Consider the following 13,546-nt stretch of genomic DNA (forward strand, 5'->3'; position numbering starts at 1 on the left):
GACATTTCTTTAGAATAAATTATAATGAATATATAGAAACTGAAAAATTAATAATCATTTCTACTGACTATGAATAATATTATTTCGAAAACAAAATAAATATATTCTTCAAATAATAAATTCATTGTTAATGACAATTAGACACGAATAAATATATAACATATCTGCACGAACATATCTACAATGGGAAACGACAGTCTCATACAGATTACATATGATGGATACGTAATTTGCATGAAAATGACGTGAAATGTATGTTAAACATAGAAATGTGAATCTCATATAAACGAATCAAAGTAGATAAGGGAACCGATATTTGAATTTTCAAATATTAAAAAGTTATTTTAAAACAGCCTATATGCTAATGTCCATTCCACATTCTGTGTATCACACAACGGTCTAAATAAATGTCACAAAAATAATCATCTATATCCACTAAAATATACTATTGTCTAATAACCTAATACTACCTGACAATTAAATAGTTCCAGCATGAAAGTCTTTGTCTTGGTTTAACATCTTTTGTAACGTACAATATTCTTTTTTTTTTTAAATAAGACATTATTCTTACAAATGGATTGCTAAACTGACCAAACGAACAGAACTTAGTTGAAACTAATTCCGAATTTCGATATATCGAATTAATATCGTGCATGCGCTTTACATACATCCGAAGTTAACGTAGCGAGCAACAGGTAGCGTTTCAAACATGGAAGGGTACTGCGTACGCAAGTTTCCCGCCGAAACTTAGTCTTACTGTCGTATCAGATGCAACGTTGAGTCTGTTTGGAAGATGTTAAAATTTATTTAATAAACATTGTTTATCATAAAATATTAAACGCTAAACGATGGATCCGAGTGAAGTAGAATTTCTCGGTGAAAAAGAATTAGTCACCATTGTGCCGAATTTTAGTTTTGACATGATTCATTTAATTTCGGGATCTGTGGGCCCTTTTCGAGCCGGTTTACCTGTGAAAGTTCCGATTTGGTTGGCTGTAAACCTGAAGCAGCAACAAAAGTGTCGAATCGTTAATCAAGACTGGATGGACGTTGATGGCTTAAATGAGACGAAGGAGGAAGAAAAGTTATCCAAGTAAGTAAATGTGCTTCTTTCATCCCTTATGATAAAATATTTTTTCGTATAAATAAATTGTTATTTTAGATTGTTTATAAAAATGCCCAGTAATCATTACATGGAAGAAGCACAGCTTTTACTGAATGTTGGTAGTGATGATATACCTGATGCGGACAGAATAAAAACAGCAGTGAAGGTAATAAATATAAATGTAAGTATACCTTTTAATGCTAATGTATTAATTAATTGTTAGGATATATGGGACATAAGAATGTCAAAGCTCCGTACATCAATAGATGCATTCCTTAAAAGCGAAGGTTTACACGCTAAGCTGGACCATTTAACTGCCATGGAAATCAACAGTGTTCGTCCATTATTGCCACATGCTCTGGATCAAATGCTAAGGATACAAACCATATCTGTACTTCATACGATAATAATTCTATTACAAGAAAATCTTTTTTATGCTTTCTAAAGCAAACTTTATATTTTTTAGGATGGAAAACTGACACAATCTCATTATAGTGGGACATCACAATAGACTGATCACTAGATGATGTTTTCCTTTTTCATGTATAATCTATCGTAACTTCTAGATTGTAAATATACATGTATATATTGTGTATTGATATGAAGTATTTATAATGCATTTTTGTTGATTTCGTGTAACGAAATAAAGAAAATGGGAAATAAAATAATATATTCATAGTATGTAATATATGAATGCGATATAATAGTTTTATTATTTCTTATTCTTAGATCATTACATACAGTCACTAGCATCTCAATCACAATTTCTCATTATCACTAATATAAAGTAAACTTATATTTACATCGGTAGATCTGTCGCCTCGACTAATTAACTCGCATCTCGTTCGGCGCTATTTCTTTTTTTCACAATATTTACATCTCTTAAGCTTATAATACACAGTCCTTTAATAATCTTTGATTTGAATTGTCAAGGTAGATATCGTTTTAACAAACTTAACGTTGACCGGTTTAACTTAATGTGCTGAAAAATTTGATCTACTCAAATTTCAGTCAAAATTGCAACCTCCAATCTCGTGTTAAGTTTGTAAATCGAATCATCCAGTGTAGAAAATGTGGAAACGTATGTTACAAAATAAAAGATGGGAATAATTGGGAACTGCAGTCATAGGATGGGTCTGACGCTACAAGTGAGAACTTACAAAATTTCGGTGTTCGATATATGTACACATGTTCAATCAGCTCTCGTTCAATTGAGAGACATATCGCTTCAGATAACTAGAGGATCGCCTGTCATGTTATTAATATATCCTAAAATCTTCAAAATTATGTATAGAGGGTAGTTAACGTAAATATCAATGTGCCAAAACCAAAACTCTGTTCGTAATAAAAATTCAAATAATTCTCCGAATTTAGATCCTCCAAATGTTTCGCACAGCAGTCGTTTTGTTTTGTAAGTCGCTATTGCTTTCTATTTTGTTTTAATCAATTCTACATTAGTTTACTTTCAGTGTAACGACATAAGTACCATGCGCTTCATATGTAAAGTACTTCGAACTATCACACCAAGTACACAATTAATAAATATCAAGTATCATTAATCGTTTACTGGACTGACGATACGTGTAAAAGTAAAAAATACGTATAAACCATGTCAAGAAACATGTGTGTGCGGCGTAACAATATTAAATGTGTTACGTGGAACGATAGTAATTGAGTTAGTATGATACAACGTATTTAATAAAAATACGGGTCGATGTTATCTTTTCAGACAGCAACTATTTTGCTAGGATCGACCTTTACTCGGATGAACATAGTATTATCTTTGACAAAATGCCGTTTCTTCACCATTTCGTGAGAGAGAAATCTTGGGAAGCCAAAACCGAGAGAATCGGGCTCACGACTGGGCCTCTGGAAATTCTTCCATGTTGGATCCGGTATAAAGCTTTCTACGATATTGCACGCCTTTTCCGCGACCACCGTCTGGTCGAATATGGTGAAGGACACGCTGTGGGAGAATGGCCACCGCAACAGAGCATCATACTCTCCGGGAAGAATCTTTATGTATATTGAAATATGACTTCCTTCGCCGGTTCCATTTCCGTTTAAGAAAACTGACGCCTGAAATATTCAATATTTTTACATTCTAAGTAAGTAAGTATATGTAGTATAGTAGAGTTCTTAAAACTTAGATTAAAGGAGAACAATATAGAATCAATATTAAGTATTGCCTACCTGTAGCTTGTAACCATATTGACTAGTGTAAAAAGGAGGACTGACGAGTTCCATTCCTTCCTTGGCTTTCGCCTCGGACATTTTAGCGCTGTAATCCGTAATTTTCCATATTAGTGTGCCCGTGTAATTTAACGATAGTTTGCTAATGGCGGATTTCAGGCTGGTTATCTGATGCTGTTGTTTTGTTACTACACTGCACATCAAGCTTAAATGCATCTTTGCTGATTCCTCCAAATGTTTGTCCAACGAAAATCGATTTCCCTGTGACAAAAAATAATATTTTGATATTAATCTTATAAAATGGAAAAGAAACAGAAAGTGAATGTAATATAAAGCAATAAATTGATGTACCTTAAAACGACAGCCAGCATCCTTGAAAGTACAAGATAAGAGGTGTGTAGTGCAGTGATCTTTCAAGTGAACTTCGAGATCTTCTCTTGGTAAGACGGCAGTTTCACAACGGTGTGGACAAGCGACTGGAAAGCGGCCACACTTGGCATGATGAGCACCGAGTGTGTCAAAAACGAACTCTTTGTTGCAGTAACGACAGGCCACCAGTCTTTTCGCGCACTCGCCCAACTTGTGTTGACTGAGATGCCTTCGCTGCACCTTCATGCCACACTTGTTCTCGCAGTAGAGTGGTTCATAGCCACACGTCCCTGTGTGTTTCTGTAGATAAAGAGCAGAATCGTTAGCGATATCCTTAAATAGTAGATTAAATTATAGACATATATAGACACACAATAGAAAATTTTGAAATAATACTAGCTAAATTATAATAAATACGGAGTAACAATGAAAGTGTATATAAAAGTATTAAAGATGTTTTCACTGAATATAGTAACTTGTTAATATAATGAATAATATAAATATTTTTCTGTGAATTATGTGTACCTGGATTAAATATCTCGTAGCTACTGTGTACGTTTTTAAATTGGCTTCAAACGTTGCTAATATAATTATGATAATTGCGCTTCATTACGATGTTAATAAGACTTCGTTAGAATGTTTCGCATAACACGCATAATATGTTCATAAGAAGTTTCTATGAAAGTTCAAATACTTTCGTGAGCCACTGTAATCATTCATCCATGACTAAATGAATATTAAACAAAAGAAAAAAGAATTCGAGAAATTTCGTTTGAACTCATGGTGCTTTCGCTTGCATCCGTTCCCACTATAGTACAGTTAACGGCTGGCACTCGATCGCGATTCTTCTAATTAATGCAGTGGCGGTTACCTCGAGCGTGTGACCGGTGAATTCTTTGGCACAGAAGTCGCAGCGTGCTCGCCGCTGGGCGCAAGTGTACTTTAAATGGTCCTCCATCAGCACACGCGGGATCATCGCGCCACACTTATTGCTGCAGGGGACCGCGTCGTGCTTGCAGGTATTCAGGTGAGCCTAAACAGGATATAATGCGATTTTTACATCGGTGAGACTTGAACGGCGCATTCCTTCTACTCCGATCGGATCGTTCTCTTCGGATTTATGTTCGTATTGCGACAATCGGGGAAACTCGGGTGAACGAACCGCATACCGGAGATTAAAGAAATAGTAATAACGTCTACGGTAGCGTGTAAAAGCATTATGTTAATATATGTAGGTTAAAATTTCTTCTGTGAGAATTATATGGGGAATTCTTTCGTTTGAAATGTGCTTGGTTCTAATTTTTAATTTATTCGATATTTCTTAATACTGCAATAGATTCGAATTTTTAGAGTACTTTTTCGAAAGTTTTTCCGATGATTCTTAAAAGTATAGAATTCTACTGATTCTAACTTCTAATTACTAAATTTTTTGTACTTCGGTGCAAAAAAATTTAACATAATTTGTGTAAGTAGAATTATTAAAAAGTCATATCAAATTTATTTCGAGGTCAATCTTGTAGCTCCTTATAATGTTTTCCGACAATGGGATTTTCCCATTACTGATTACAAGAAAGAACTGCGAAGCCATTTATAGCCATTTATAGCATATATAGACTATTTTTAACTCGTAACTTGACAAGAGATCATGTAAGAATTGATATGTTAATGACGGTAAAAAGAGCCGATAATTGTTCTTATAATTGAGCGGAAAACCAGCACAAGTTATCCGCAAGCTGTGTGGGAGTTAACCGTGCCGGGACCAGTTCAACGACCTATCAACACAAGGTCGCTCAAGATCAGAAATGCATAATGAAACTATCTCGTATTTTTACACATCCAAAATTTCGAGTAATTTTATAAAGAACAATTAAAAGACCCGTAGAGAGTCTTGACACTTTCACGTATCAGTCGTGGAGCTTTCTGAGAGAAGAACCCGTAGGGCAAAATTTTTAGTTGTATGATACCTTAGCTGTGAAGGTTTTAGTTCGAGTTTTTAAATTCTTTCGATTACTATAAAGTTTTTTTTCTTTCTCAAATAATTACCAATTCGAACGTAATTAATACCAGAAAACTAGAACTAAACAACTTAAAGAATTTGTCCTTGTTATATTCTCAACACGAATAAAAGCTTCATAGAAATTTAGCTAGAAAATTTTTAGAAAATAGCTAGAAAATTAGCTAGCAAATAGGAAACCTACAAGCCCTTTGTTCACGAAACTCTTCGATTATCTGAACAACATACAGTACCGTCTTTACCATATAAAACATAAAAATTGTGGTACGCATATCGAAACTAACAAAAAGGAAAGAAAAATATAACTTTACCTTCAACTTTCGAAGTTCGTCGGACCACTTGCAGCCATCCTTATGATGTATGCAATACACAATGGAGCCCATTATTGCCTTCTCAGCTTCCAGGTCCTGGAAATTCTGCAACACACAAAAAGAACAGATCTTATCTACTGTCCTTTCCATTCTCTAACGTCCGCTATTCCATTCAAAAAAGCACACCTATCGAATTATTTCAATTTAACAAAGGAAACCAGGTCGATAAACACGAAACTTGTAACAACGCCAGGAATATCTCGTATCCAGCAAGCAGTGAATCGAATAATTGCGTCCGACCTTTTGCAACATAAACGAATAGGTTCCTGAATTGTTTGGTTTCCATCAAAGGCTACGGTCGAGTGGAACTGGACCTCTTAGAACGTGGGTAGCGATTAATTGGGTAACAGGTAGTCGTTACCAGGCGGCCCTGTCTACAAAACGAGTGTGCACCGGGTCTCATACCCCATAAACAAGTCGTGTGGCATTCCAACTACCGCCACGATGAAATATGGTAATCAATTTTCAGCGACACGACTCTTCACCGTAGAGTTCGGAACCTACATTTCACCTGGGTGGGTATGTTTCACATGTACAATTTGATCTAAGTGAATTCTCTTCCTGAACACTGTTTTATAATCGGTAGATAGTAAAGATAGATAAGGGTCGAGATAGTGGATCACGTAGTCTCGGGACGTTCCTCGGGATCGTCGAATTTTGTGAGAAGAATTGGTTGTAGGTTTCGATACAAGGTAATATTACAGATTCGTAAGTCATGTATAATTAATGTTGAATATTTTTTATTTTAAATACCGATATTTTATTCTGCTTATTCCATTTCACTTAGTAGAGTAGAGAATTAAATCGTTTTTGATCGTATTAAATTATATTCGTCAATCGTACGGGTAATCCTGTAAGTTATCAGGCATTTGACGAAGTTTAATATTAAATCTTTAAAGTGACAAAAATTACAAATAGGATAATAGGATATGTTATATTCTCGAGCCTGTCAATAATAATAATTGCTTTTTTTCTCTTAGTATATTCGCGACATTGGTCTCCGGTATCAGTAAAGTTATCAGATACTTGTGAAAATTACTTCCCAGACCTTTGAAGTAATATAAACTACAAACAAAATAGTACGTACTATGTAGCATCCTTAAGTCTTCCAATGACGATAATAGATAATTAACCTTTCCTTTTATCCTTACTATATTCGCATATTGATATACATTATCAAGTGTGCAGTAAATATAATTCCTTTTAAAGCTTCCAGACAAACTACAGCAAATAAAATAATAAGAGTACCTTTAAATGTCTCGATAATAACAACAAATAATTCCTTCTCCTTCTTATTACATTCTGCGAAGAATAAAGCTCGAAACTCGTGTTTTTGTAACTCGAGGTCTGCGAAATACGTAAGTAACAGATTTCAAACAAAGAATTAACGCTACAAACTCCATGTGTATACGACAAGTTATTTACTCTTGATAACACTAGTTAGAATTACAGCATGGCGAACAAGTCTCGAGTTTGCGAATCGTATTCTCAAACTATGTGACAACTATTTTATCGTTGACACCGAACACTATTAGGCTCATCGAAGTCAGAACAAATCTTTGTGAATATATTAAACGTGTTGTATGAGAAATTTTCAGTCTTCCGTGATAAGTGATTCCAAATATTTTCACCAACCACTGTAGATAATCCTGAGCGCTCCTGTACAATCGAATTACGTAATGCCATTAGCAAATTGTACAAGTTACAATTCGCTAATTACTAGAAAGTGACATGCTCGATAACAAACCAAATGCAACGTCACAAATTTTTTACAAACTACAAATCATCTGATAATATAATTCGATTTAAGATCGTTAAGTTATAAATTATAGAGGAGTCTATAATTTATAATTTGTAACTTGTTAATTCGCTGATATTATTGTGCAAAAGAGTTCAAGCATCGATCGATGAAGTTCACTGGGTCTAGTTCGTATAGACCAAACTTCCTTCGTAGACCCGTGCCACGAAACATAGAAACACATTGGGAATTCAGATTGGCTATAGAACAATGTATGTAATTGGTTACCTAATCTTTCATTATTATGTGGCTGCTGGTAATTTCTCGTCAGCGATTCTTACGATGCCGCTTAAATGATAGACTCTACCGATAAATACATGGTTCCATTGTTTGTATGCTAAACGATGAACCCATTAGCGTCCGAACGGTTCCATCAATGGTACTTTATGGTTACAACGACCAGTGTTCCATTCGTGCTCTGAAAATTACGCTCTAGCGAATCTAATTTCAGCTCGCTATCACTCACATAATCACTGACATTACATCTATATAGTTTCTTCGTGTCGACAAATCACAATTCTTTATAGGGATAATTTTTCTGCGTCAGAATTTGCTCTCTGCATCGGTTGCCCATGTTATTATGTCGCTAAGCTTGGTAGGCTACTGTTAAGAGCTTATGTCAACGTTGTTTTTTTGTAGATTTAAATCCTCGCAATGCTAATTTAATGTCCGTATAGCGCGCATGAAAAAAATAACTCTACATTTTCATAATAACTGAACTACTCTGAAAAATGTGCGATTCTTATACAGCTTTTTTCCATATCAAAATAAGAATTTTCGAAAAATTGAAATAATGATATTTGAACTTTATATCTGAATACGAAGTTAAACTCGTTAGCCGATGGACACTTAGTGGATGCGTTACACGTATAAAATAGACGCGCGATAAAACGGCTGAAAATACACGGGAAAATAAACGATGGACAGTGTGTAACAACTGTCTAATAAATCTAAATCCGTCCGTGGAAGACTTTCTCCGAGCTCAAAGGTGGCATGGATGCAACACAACATGGGAGACGGCTGCATTCCGATCCTTTTAGAATTTTCATGCCACGTTGTTTCTTCCAGGAAGAACTGTCGACCACGGCAAACTGACGATGGAGTCGTGACGGTTTTCGGAAATAGCGATGTTCAATAATAACCCTGATGCAGGAGGTGAACCCGTACCGAGAACCATGCGGGAGGCAAGGAACCAGAATAAATTTAACGCGTTACGTCGTGCGTGGAAATAATTATTGCCTCTATTAATACGTGTTTCGAGTTCTGATACGTTGCTGTAAAATCGATAGCGTCGTTGATTTTATTTTATCTTTGACCATTCTTCTCAGGGATATAATTTAATCCTCGTATCTATTCCTACATCATGGCATTCAATACTATCTTGAATTTGTTCTTCGTTGGCATGATCACTACAACGACGCTAACAATTAATTTTATTTATTTCGTTTCTTGCTGTTCTTGCGAAGAAAGTTCGATATTCTGGGAAACGTTCGTATAACGTGATATCCGATAGTATTCTGAATTTGCTGTTTAATGGCAGTTTCAAGAATTACTGACAAACGCAATTTCCTGCAAAACAAGTATTCATTCAACCTGGAATCAAACATTTCCACACAGGTACACCCGGTATAGATGTGGAGGTCCGATGCCTGCGAGTTGAAACCTGCACGACCGGCAAGGTCGAGGAATCTAACGCAACCAGCCACTGCCGTTGAGATATAAACACCGCCGGGAATGGAAGAGACAGATCTACCTTTTCAGCATGGAGATTGCAAGAAAAAAACAAAACAAAAAAAGAACGAACACGAAGACATAAGAACACCGACCGCATCATGATATCGAGAATAAAAATACACTTGCGCTGACCGTGATCGAGGCTTCATTTCACTTCGATCTCCTCCATTACAATTCGTTCATCGTCTACCGCTTCTTATTGCAAAATTGACGAACCTTCCTTCCTTCGTAAACGTCCTATTAAAATCTGAATTTTTAATTTTCTATCAAGGATACCGTGACTTTCCATTAATATTTAAAACAAACGTCTTTAAGCAAGAAAGATCGTCTTCTGCGACGAGTCTAAATAGAGATTGATAAATTGGCTTTCTGGCAGTGAACTTGGTGCATTACGTTTAATTGGCACGATAATAATTCTGTATGACACGACTCCGACATCATTGGTGGAGCGTGTGCCATTAAGAAGAGTTGGAAACAATCGAAAAGAAGGCCGGCGGCGAGTTAATTAAAACAAAGAGCTGCCAATTAAGCCGCGGGGGCCAACGATCTCGCGTTGCGCAAGTTCCGTAATATCGTCAAAACGAGACGGTGCTTTCACCAGGGAAACTAAGCGGCGCAACAGCAACGGAAAATCGTATTACCGAAAGCGTCGGTTACGTAAGGTCGAAAGTTCGATAATACGACGATGCGTCTTGAAATATCAAATACCGATACAACGATTCAAGAAATCCTCTCGATCGCATCTTTTTTTTTCCAACCAATGATAAACGATGTTTCTCTGACTGGACAAACGGCGACGAACAGGCGAATGCAAATGGATTCGAGGCTCTGGCTGATGTCCTTTATTCCAGGAAACACCATAACGCTGTGATCGGCGAATTAGAATACCGACATGGAGCATCGCGAGGCTGACATCACTGCTAGTCTCTCTCCATGGCGCTGTTACAGCGGTTACAAGTCGTCGTGACGTCACGGCGAAATAACGGACACGATGTTCGCGTACGTTCCACTTATTCTCGAGGACGACCATCATCTCCGCGGCCCTGCAGGAATTTTCTAACCCGGTCCGCCATGTGAAAATCCCCTATTCCAATATCGACGAATGAAAGATAAGAGTTAGATTTCCTTGAAAAATTCGCCTCGATTTGTCTATCAACGTTTTCCCCATTATTCTGATTTATCTGTTCGATCGTTCGTATATTCGAGATCCTTGGAATTTTGCAAATTCGATGTGTTTGATCACTTTGGTATTTTTCCTTTGATACTTCACCTTTGTGCGTGGCTGTTTATCTACATTTCGAAACGAATTTTCGATAGAAATTTAAACAAAATCTTACGTATAAAGAATTCTGGCCAGAAATAGGTAAGAATCGTTGTATTATTGTCGAGGGTTTCTCAAAATGTTAAGAGGTTTTAAAAAGCGTAGGATAGGAATCGTTTCGGTTGTTGGAGGAAAAGTATCGGAGGACCAACACATCGGACAAGAACTTGCAGTATTTTAATGAAACGGAAAGCAGTTGGACGAGAGTGTCCGGTATTCGAAAAATCCTCTGCTGATATTAGCGATGCATGGATGTGACGGTTACGCATTTCGAATCCAACGGGCGAATCTCATTTTTTCCGTCGGCATGAAACCGCGCGACCTTGACAACTCGATGACCAAGGATTAACATATACATAGAATCTTCCGAATTCCTGCTCCCGTTGATCCGTTTCGAAACCGTGAAGAAATTTCATCGATTTCGCAAAACTCGCTATTTCGATATAGGCAAAATATTGTGGTTATCAAATTATCAGTGAAACAAATTTTAGTGAAAATTACATTTGCAACGGTTAAATTTTTCTTTAGCCTAAAACTTTTTGTTTCTTTTATTGAGAAAACAAAAATGAGAAAGGAAGCATGAAGTTACAGGATGAAACAAAGAATTTCTCAACTTCTCACTCAATCGCAATAATTAGTATTTCTGCAATATTATACGCTATGAATGATACATTACGAAATCACATCTCAACGATTTACAAATCGCCTCTTTAACTATCGCAATCAATATACGTACACGTACAATACCATGTACAAACTTTAGACCATCGACCAAATGGATACACTTGAATACTAAAACTTGATATCAATTTAAATATGTTACTCGTTAAAGGGTATTTGATTCAAGAATTATTGTAAATTCGTTAAAAAGATATTTGTATAATTTGAAGAAAAAAAACAATATGTATTTTGTATAGATTCTTTCGTTCTTTCCATAGTATAATAACGAAAATAATTAAAAATTTGTCTTTCGAAACGTGTTTTAAAAATACGATGAAAATTATCCTCGGGAGATAGCTTAAAATTTCTGCATAGAATAGACTTGCACAAAATCTTCTTCCGCGAAGCAAGCGAATGATATAGATTTCTGCGTTTTGTGATCGAGATGTGCAAAAGTTCAACGATTACGAATCGTCCGGTAAATTTAAATTTCCCGTAGCTATTTGCGGATCGATCACACGGACCAGAGCAAGACACGATCGCGTGCGAAAGGAAAACTTCCTGTCGGCCACGAAATGGTCTCTGGGCTCGGCCGTACACCGGCAACACTTCGAATCCCATAAATTAGCGGTCGTGGGGATGGCACTCTACGATTTCCGAGTAATTCTCGTGACCCGTGAATTTCGCACGATGTCATGTCCCGTTTTTTTTCCAGGAATGTCCTTCGTTCTAGTTACCATCCTTTCAGATTGGAATTGTTTTGCGAATCTCTTTTCACAGGTGAAAGCGTATCTACGTACTTTGCGAACCCTACGAAATCTATTGTTTGTAGAAAGTATTATCGATTTGATTGTAGTATTTAACAAAGTCGTTGAGTTTATTGATAATAGCATTGGATGATAAATTGTATTGTAGAAGATACTGATTCAAAGGTTTGTTTAGTTATCGCTCTGTTTGTTTAGTTATAATGTATCGCTGGATAAATATATGATGAGAAAGTATAGACAAGATATTATCAAGATTATTTACAAGGTCAAATATGTTTTTCTTCTCTTTAAACAAAATTTCTGCTTCTAAATGTAAATTAAAAAATTAAACACAACGAAGCTTGACCTTCTTCAATCTTCGTCGAACGCGTTATTTCATTGGAAGATAATAGAAAAAGGCAACGAACTGAAATAAATAATTCAACTTGATTATTGAGAGAGTCGAAAAGAAACGAAATTCTGTTTGTTTCTACGATGCTTTAAAATACGAATCACACATACAATGGATCGTCGCAATTAAGATCAGACTCACTGGTTTCTTTACTGAAACGAGGAAAGTCAGTGGAAAGAAGAAAGTTTCATTTCTCCTGCTAGATACCTCTGTCGGTATTAGAAAAATGGGACATTCGTTTCTTTGTTTCTACGACTTTCAGACCGAACGAAGAATTGTAACGTGGGATTTAAGGGCTCCGAGAGTTCACGACCCGTGAACGACCACAACTAGAATTTCAACGAGACCATTTTAATTTCAAACGGACCGGTTTCTCCAAATAGTTGTTGCAGCTCCTCGGTTTAATGATTTAGTATCCTCCTCCACTAGGAAAGTATTAATTCTAGTCGGTAATACCATCGAAATGATTCTCCTTGGAAAGAACAATAACGTTTCAACATAATACTGTAATAAAAAAAGAATAAATCAATCTCACGATCGTTTCCGGAATTCATTTTTTAAATTATTGTTTCGTTAGGTTGATAATAAATGTTCATAAGTAATTAACTGTCTTCGATATACTTAAGCCTTGCATGAGACGGACTAATCAGACACACGTAGCAAGCTACGGTTCTGATTAGTTTACTGATTACCTTAATGTTCAATTTAAGAAAGACAATGACTCGTTTCCATAAGTTTATTTATCGCTTCTAATGAATTAATAAATACATATGTATGTACTTTGTTTCTCGTATATATTCAGCGAGTGTATTTCGACTATAAC

At 36.1% G+C, this 13,546-nt stretch overlaps 2 protein-coding genes across 4 annotated transcripts in view; one reads left to right on the forward strand and one right to left on the reverse strand.

The window, feature by feature from the left end:
- The first annotated feature begins 60 nt into the window (after positions 1 to 60).
- On the forward strand, positions 61 to 1,770 carry LOC105680751 (probable DNA replication complex GINS protein PSF2). Its single transcript, XM_012385563.3, has 4 exons — positions 61 to 1,093; positions 1,163 to 1,271; positions 1,329 to 1,496; positions 1,572 to 1,770. Exons 1-4 carry the CDS (start codon positions 849 to 851, stop codon positions 1,614 to 1,616), a joined length of 567 nt encoding a protein of 188 aa, XP_012240986.1. The 5' UTR covers positions 61 to 848; the 3' UTR covers positions 1,617 to 1,770.
- Positions 1,771 to 1,796: 26 nt separating this feature from the next.
- The window catches only part of LOC100744208 (TNF receptor-associated factor 4), a 33,478-nt gene continuing 21,728 nt past the window's right edge, over positions 1,797 to 13,546 (reverse strand). For 2 of the 3 annotated variants that reach the window (XM_012385570.3, XM_003489396.4), the window contains 5 exons: positions 5,993 to 6,097; positions 4,539 to 4,700; positions 3,650 to 3,967; positions 3,299 to 3,559; positions 1,797 to 3,184 (listed from right to left, as the gene is read on the reverse strand). In XM_012385570.3, coding sequence (XP_012240993.1) covers positions 2,831 to 3,184; positions 3,299 to 3,559; positions 3,650 to 3,967; positions 4,539 to 4,700; positions 5,993 to 6,064 — 1,167 coding nt within the window. In that variant the 5' untranslated portion in view covers positions 6,065 to 6,097 and the 3' untranslated portion in view covers positions 1,797 to 2,830. Of the gene's footprint in view, positions 3,185 to 3,298; positions 3,560 to 3,649; positions 3,968 to 4,538; positions 4,701 to 5,992; positions 6,098 to 6,178; positions 6,305 to 13,546 lie in introns of those variants that run through there. The other variant, XM_012385571.3, reaches the window with a different exon arrangement.

Source organism: Bombus impatiens, unplaced genomic scaffold (assembly GCF_000188095.3).
Source record: "Bombus impatiens unplaced genomic scaffold, BIMP_2.2 scf_0321, whole genome shotgun sequence".
In the NCBI taxonomy this organism is placed as follows: domain Eukaryota; kingdom Metazoa; phylum Arthropoda; class Insecta; order Hymenoptera; family Apidae; genus Bombus; species Bombus impatiens.

What these genes read in the sequence shown, in the direction of transcription:
- LOC105680751 (XM_012385563.3), top strand. Translation starts at nt 849, where the DNA reads ATGGATCCGAGTGAAGTAGAATTTCTCGGTGAAAAAGAATTAGTCACC. An exon ending in GAATAAAAACAGCAGTGAAG is followed by an intron (nt 1,272 to 1,328) that starts GTAATAAATATA and finishes ATTAATTGTTAG; the next exon opens with GATATATGGGACATAAGAAT. An exon ending in TAAGGATACAAACCATATCT is followed by an intron (nt 1,497 to 1,571) that starts GTACTTCATACG and finishes TATATTTTTTAG; the next exon opens with GATGGAAAACTGACACAATC.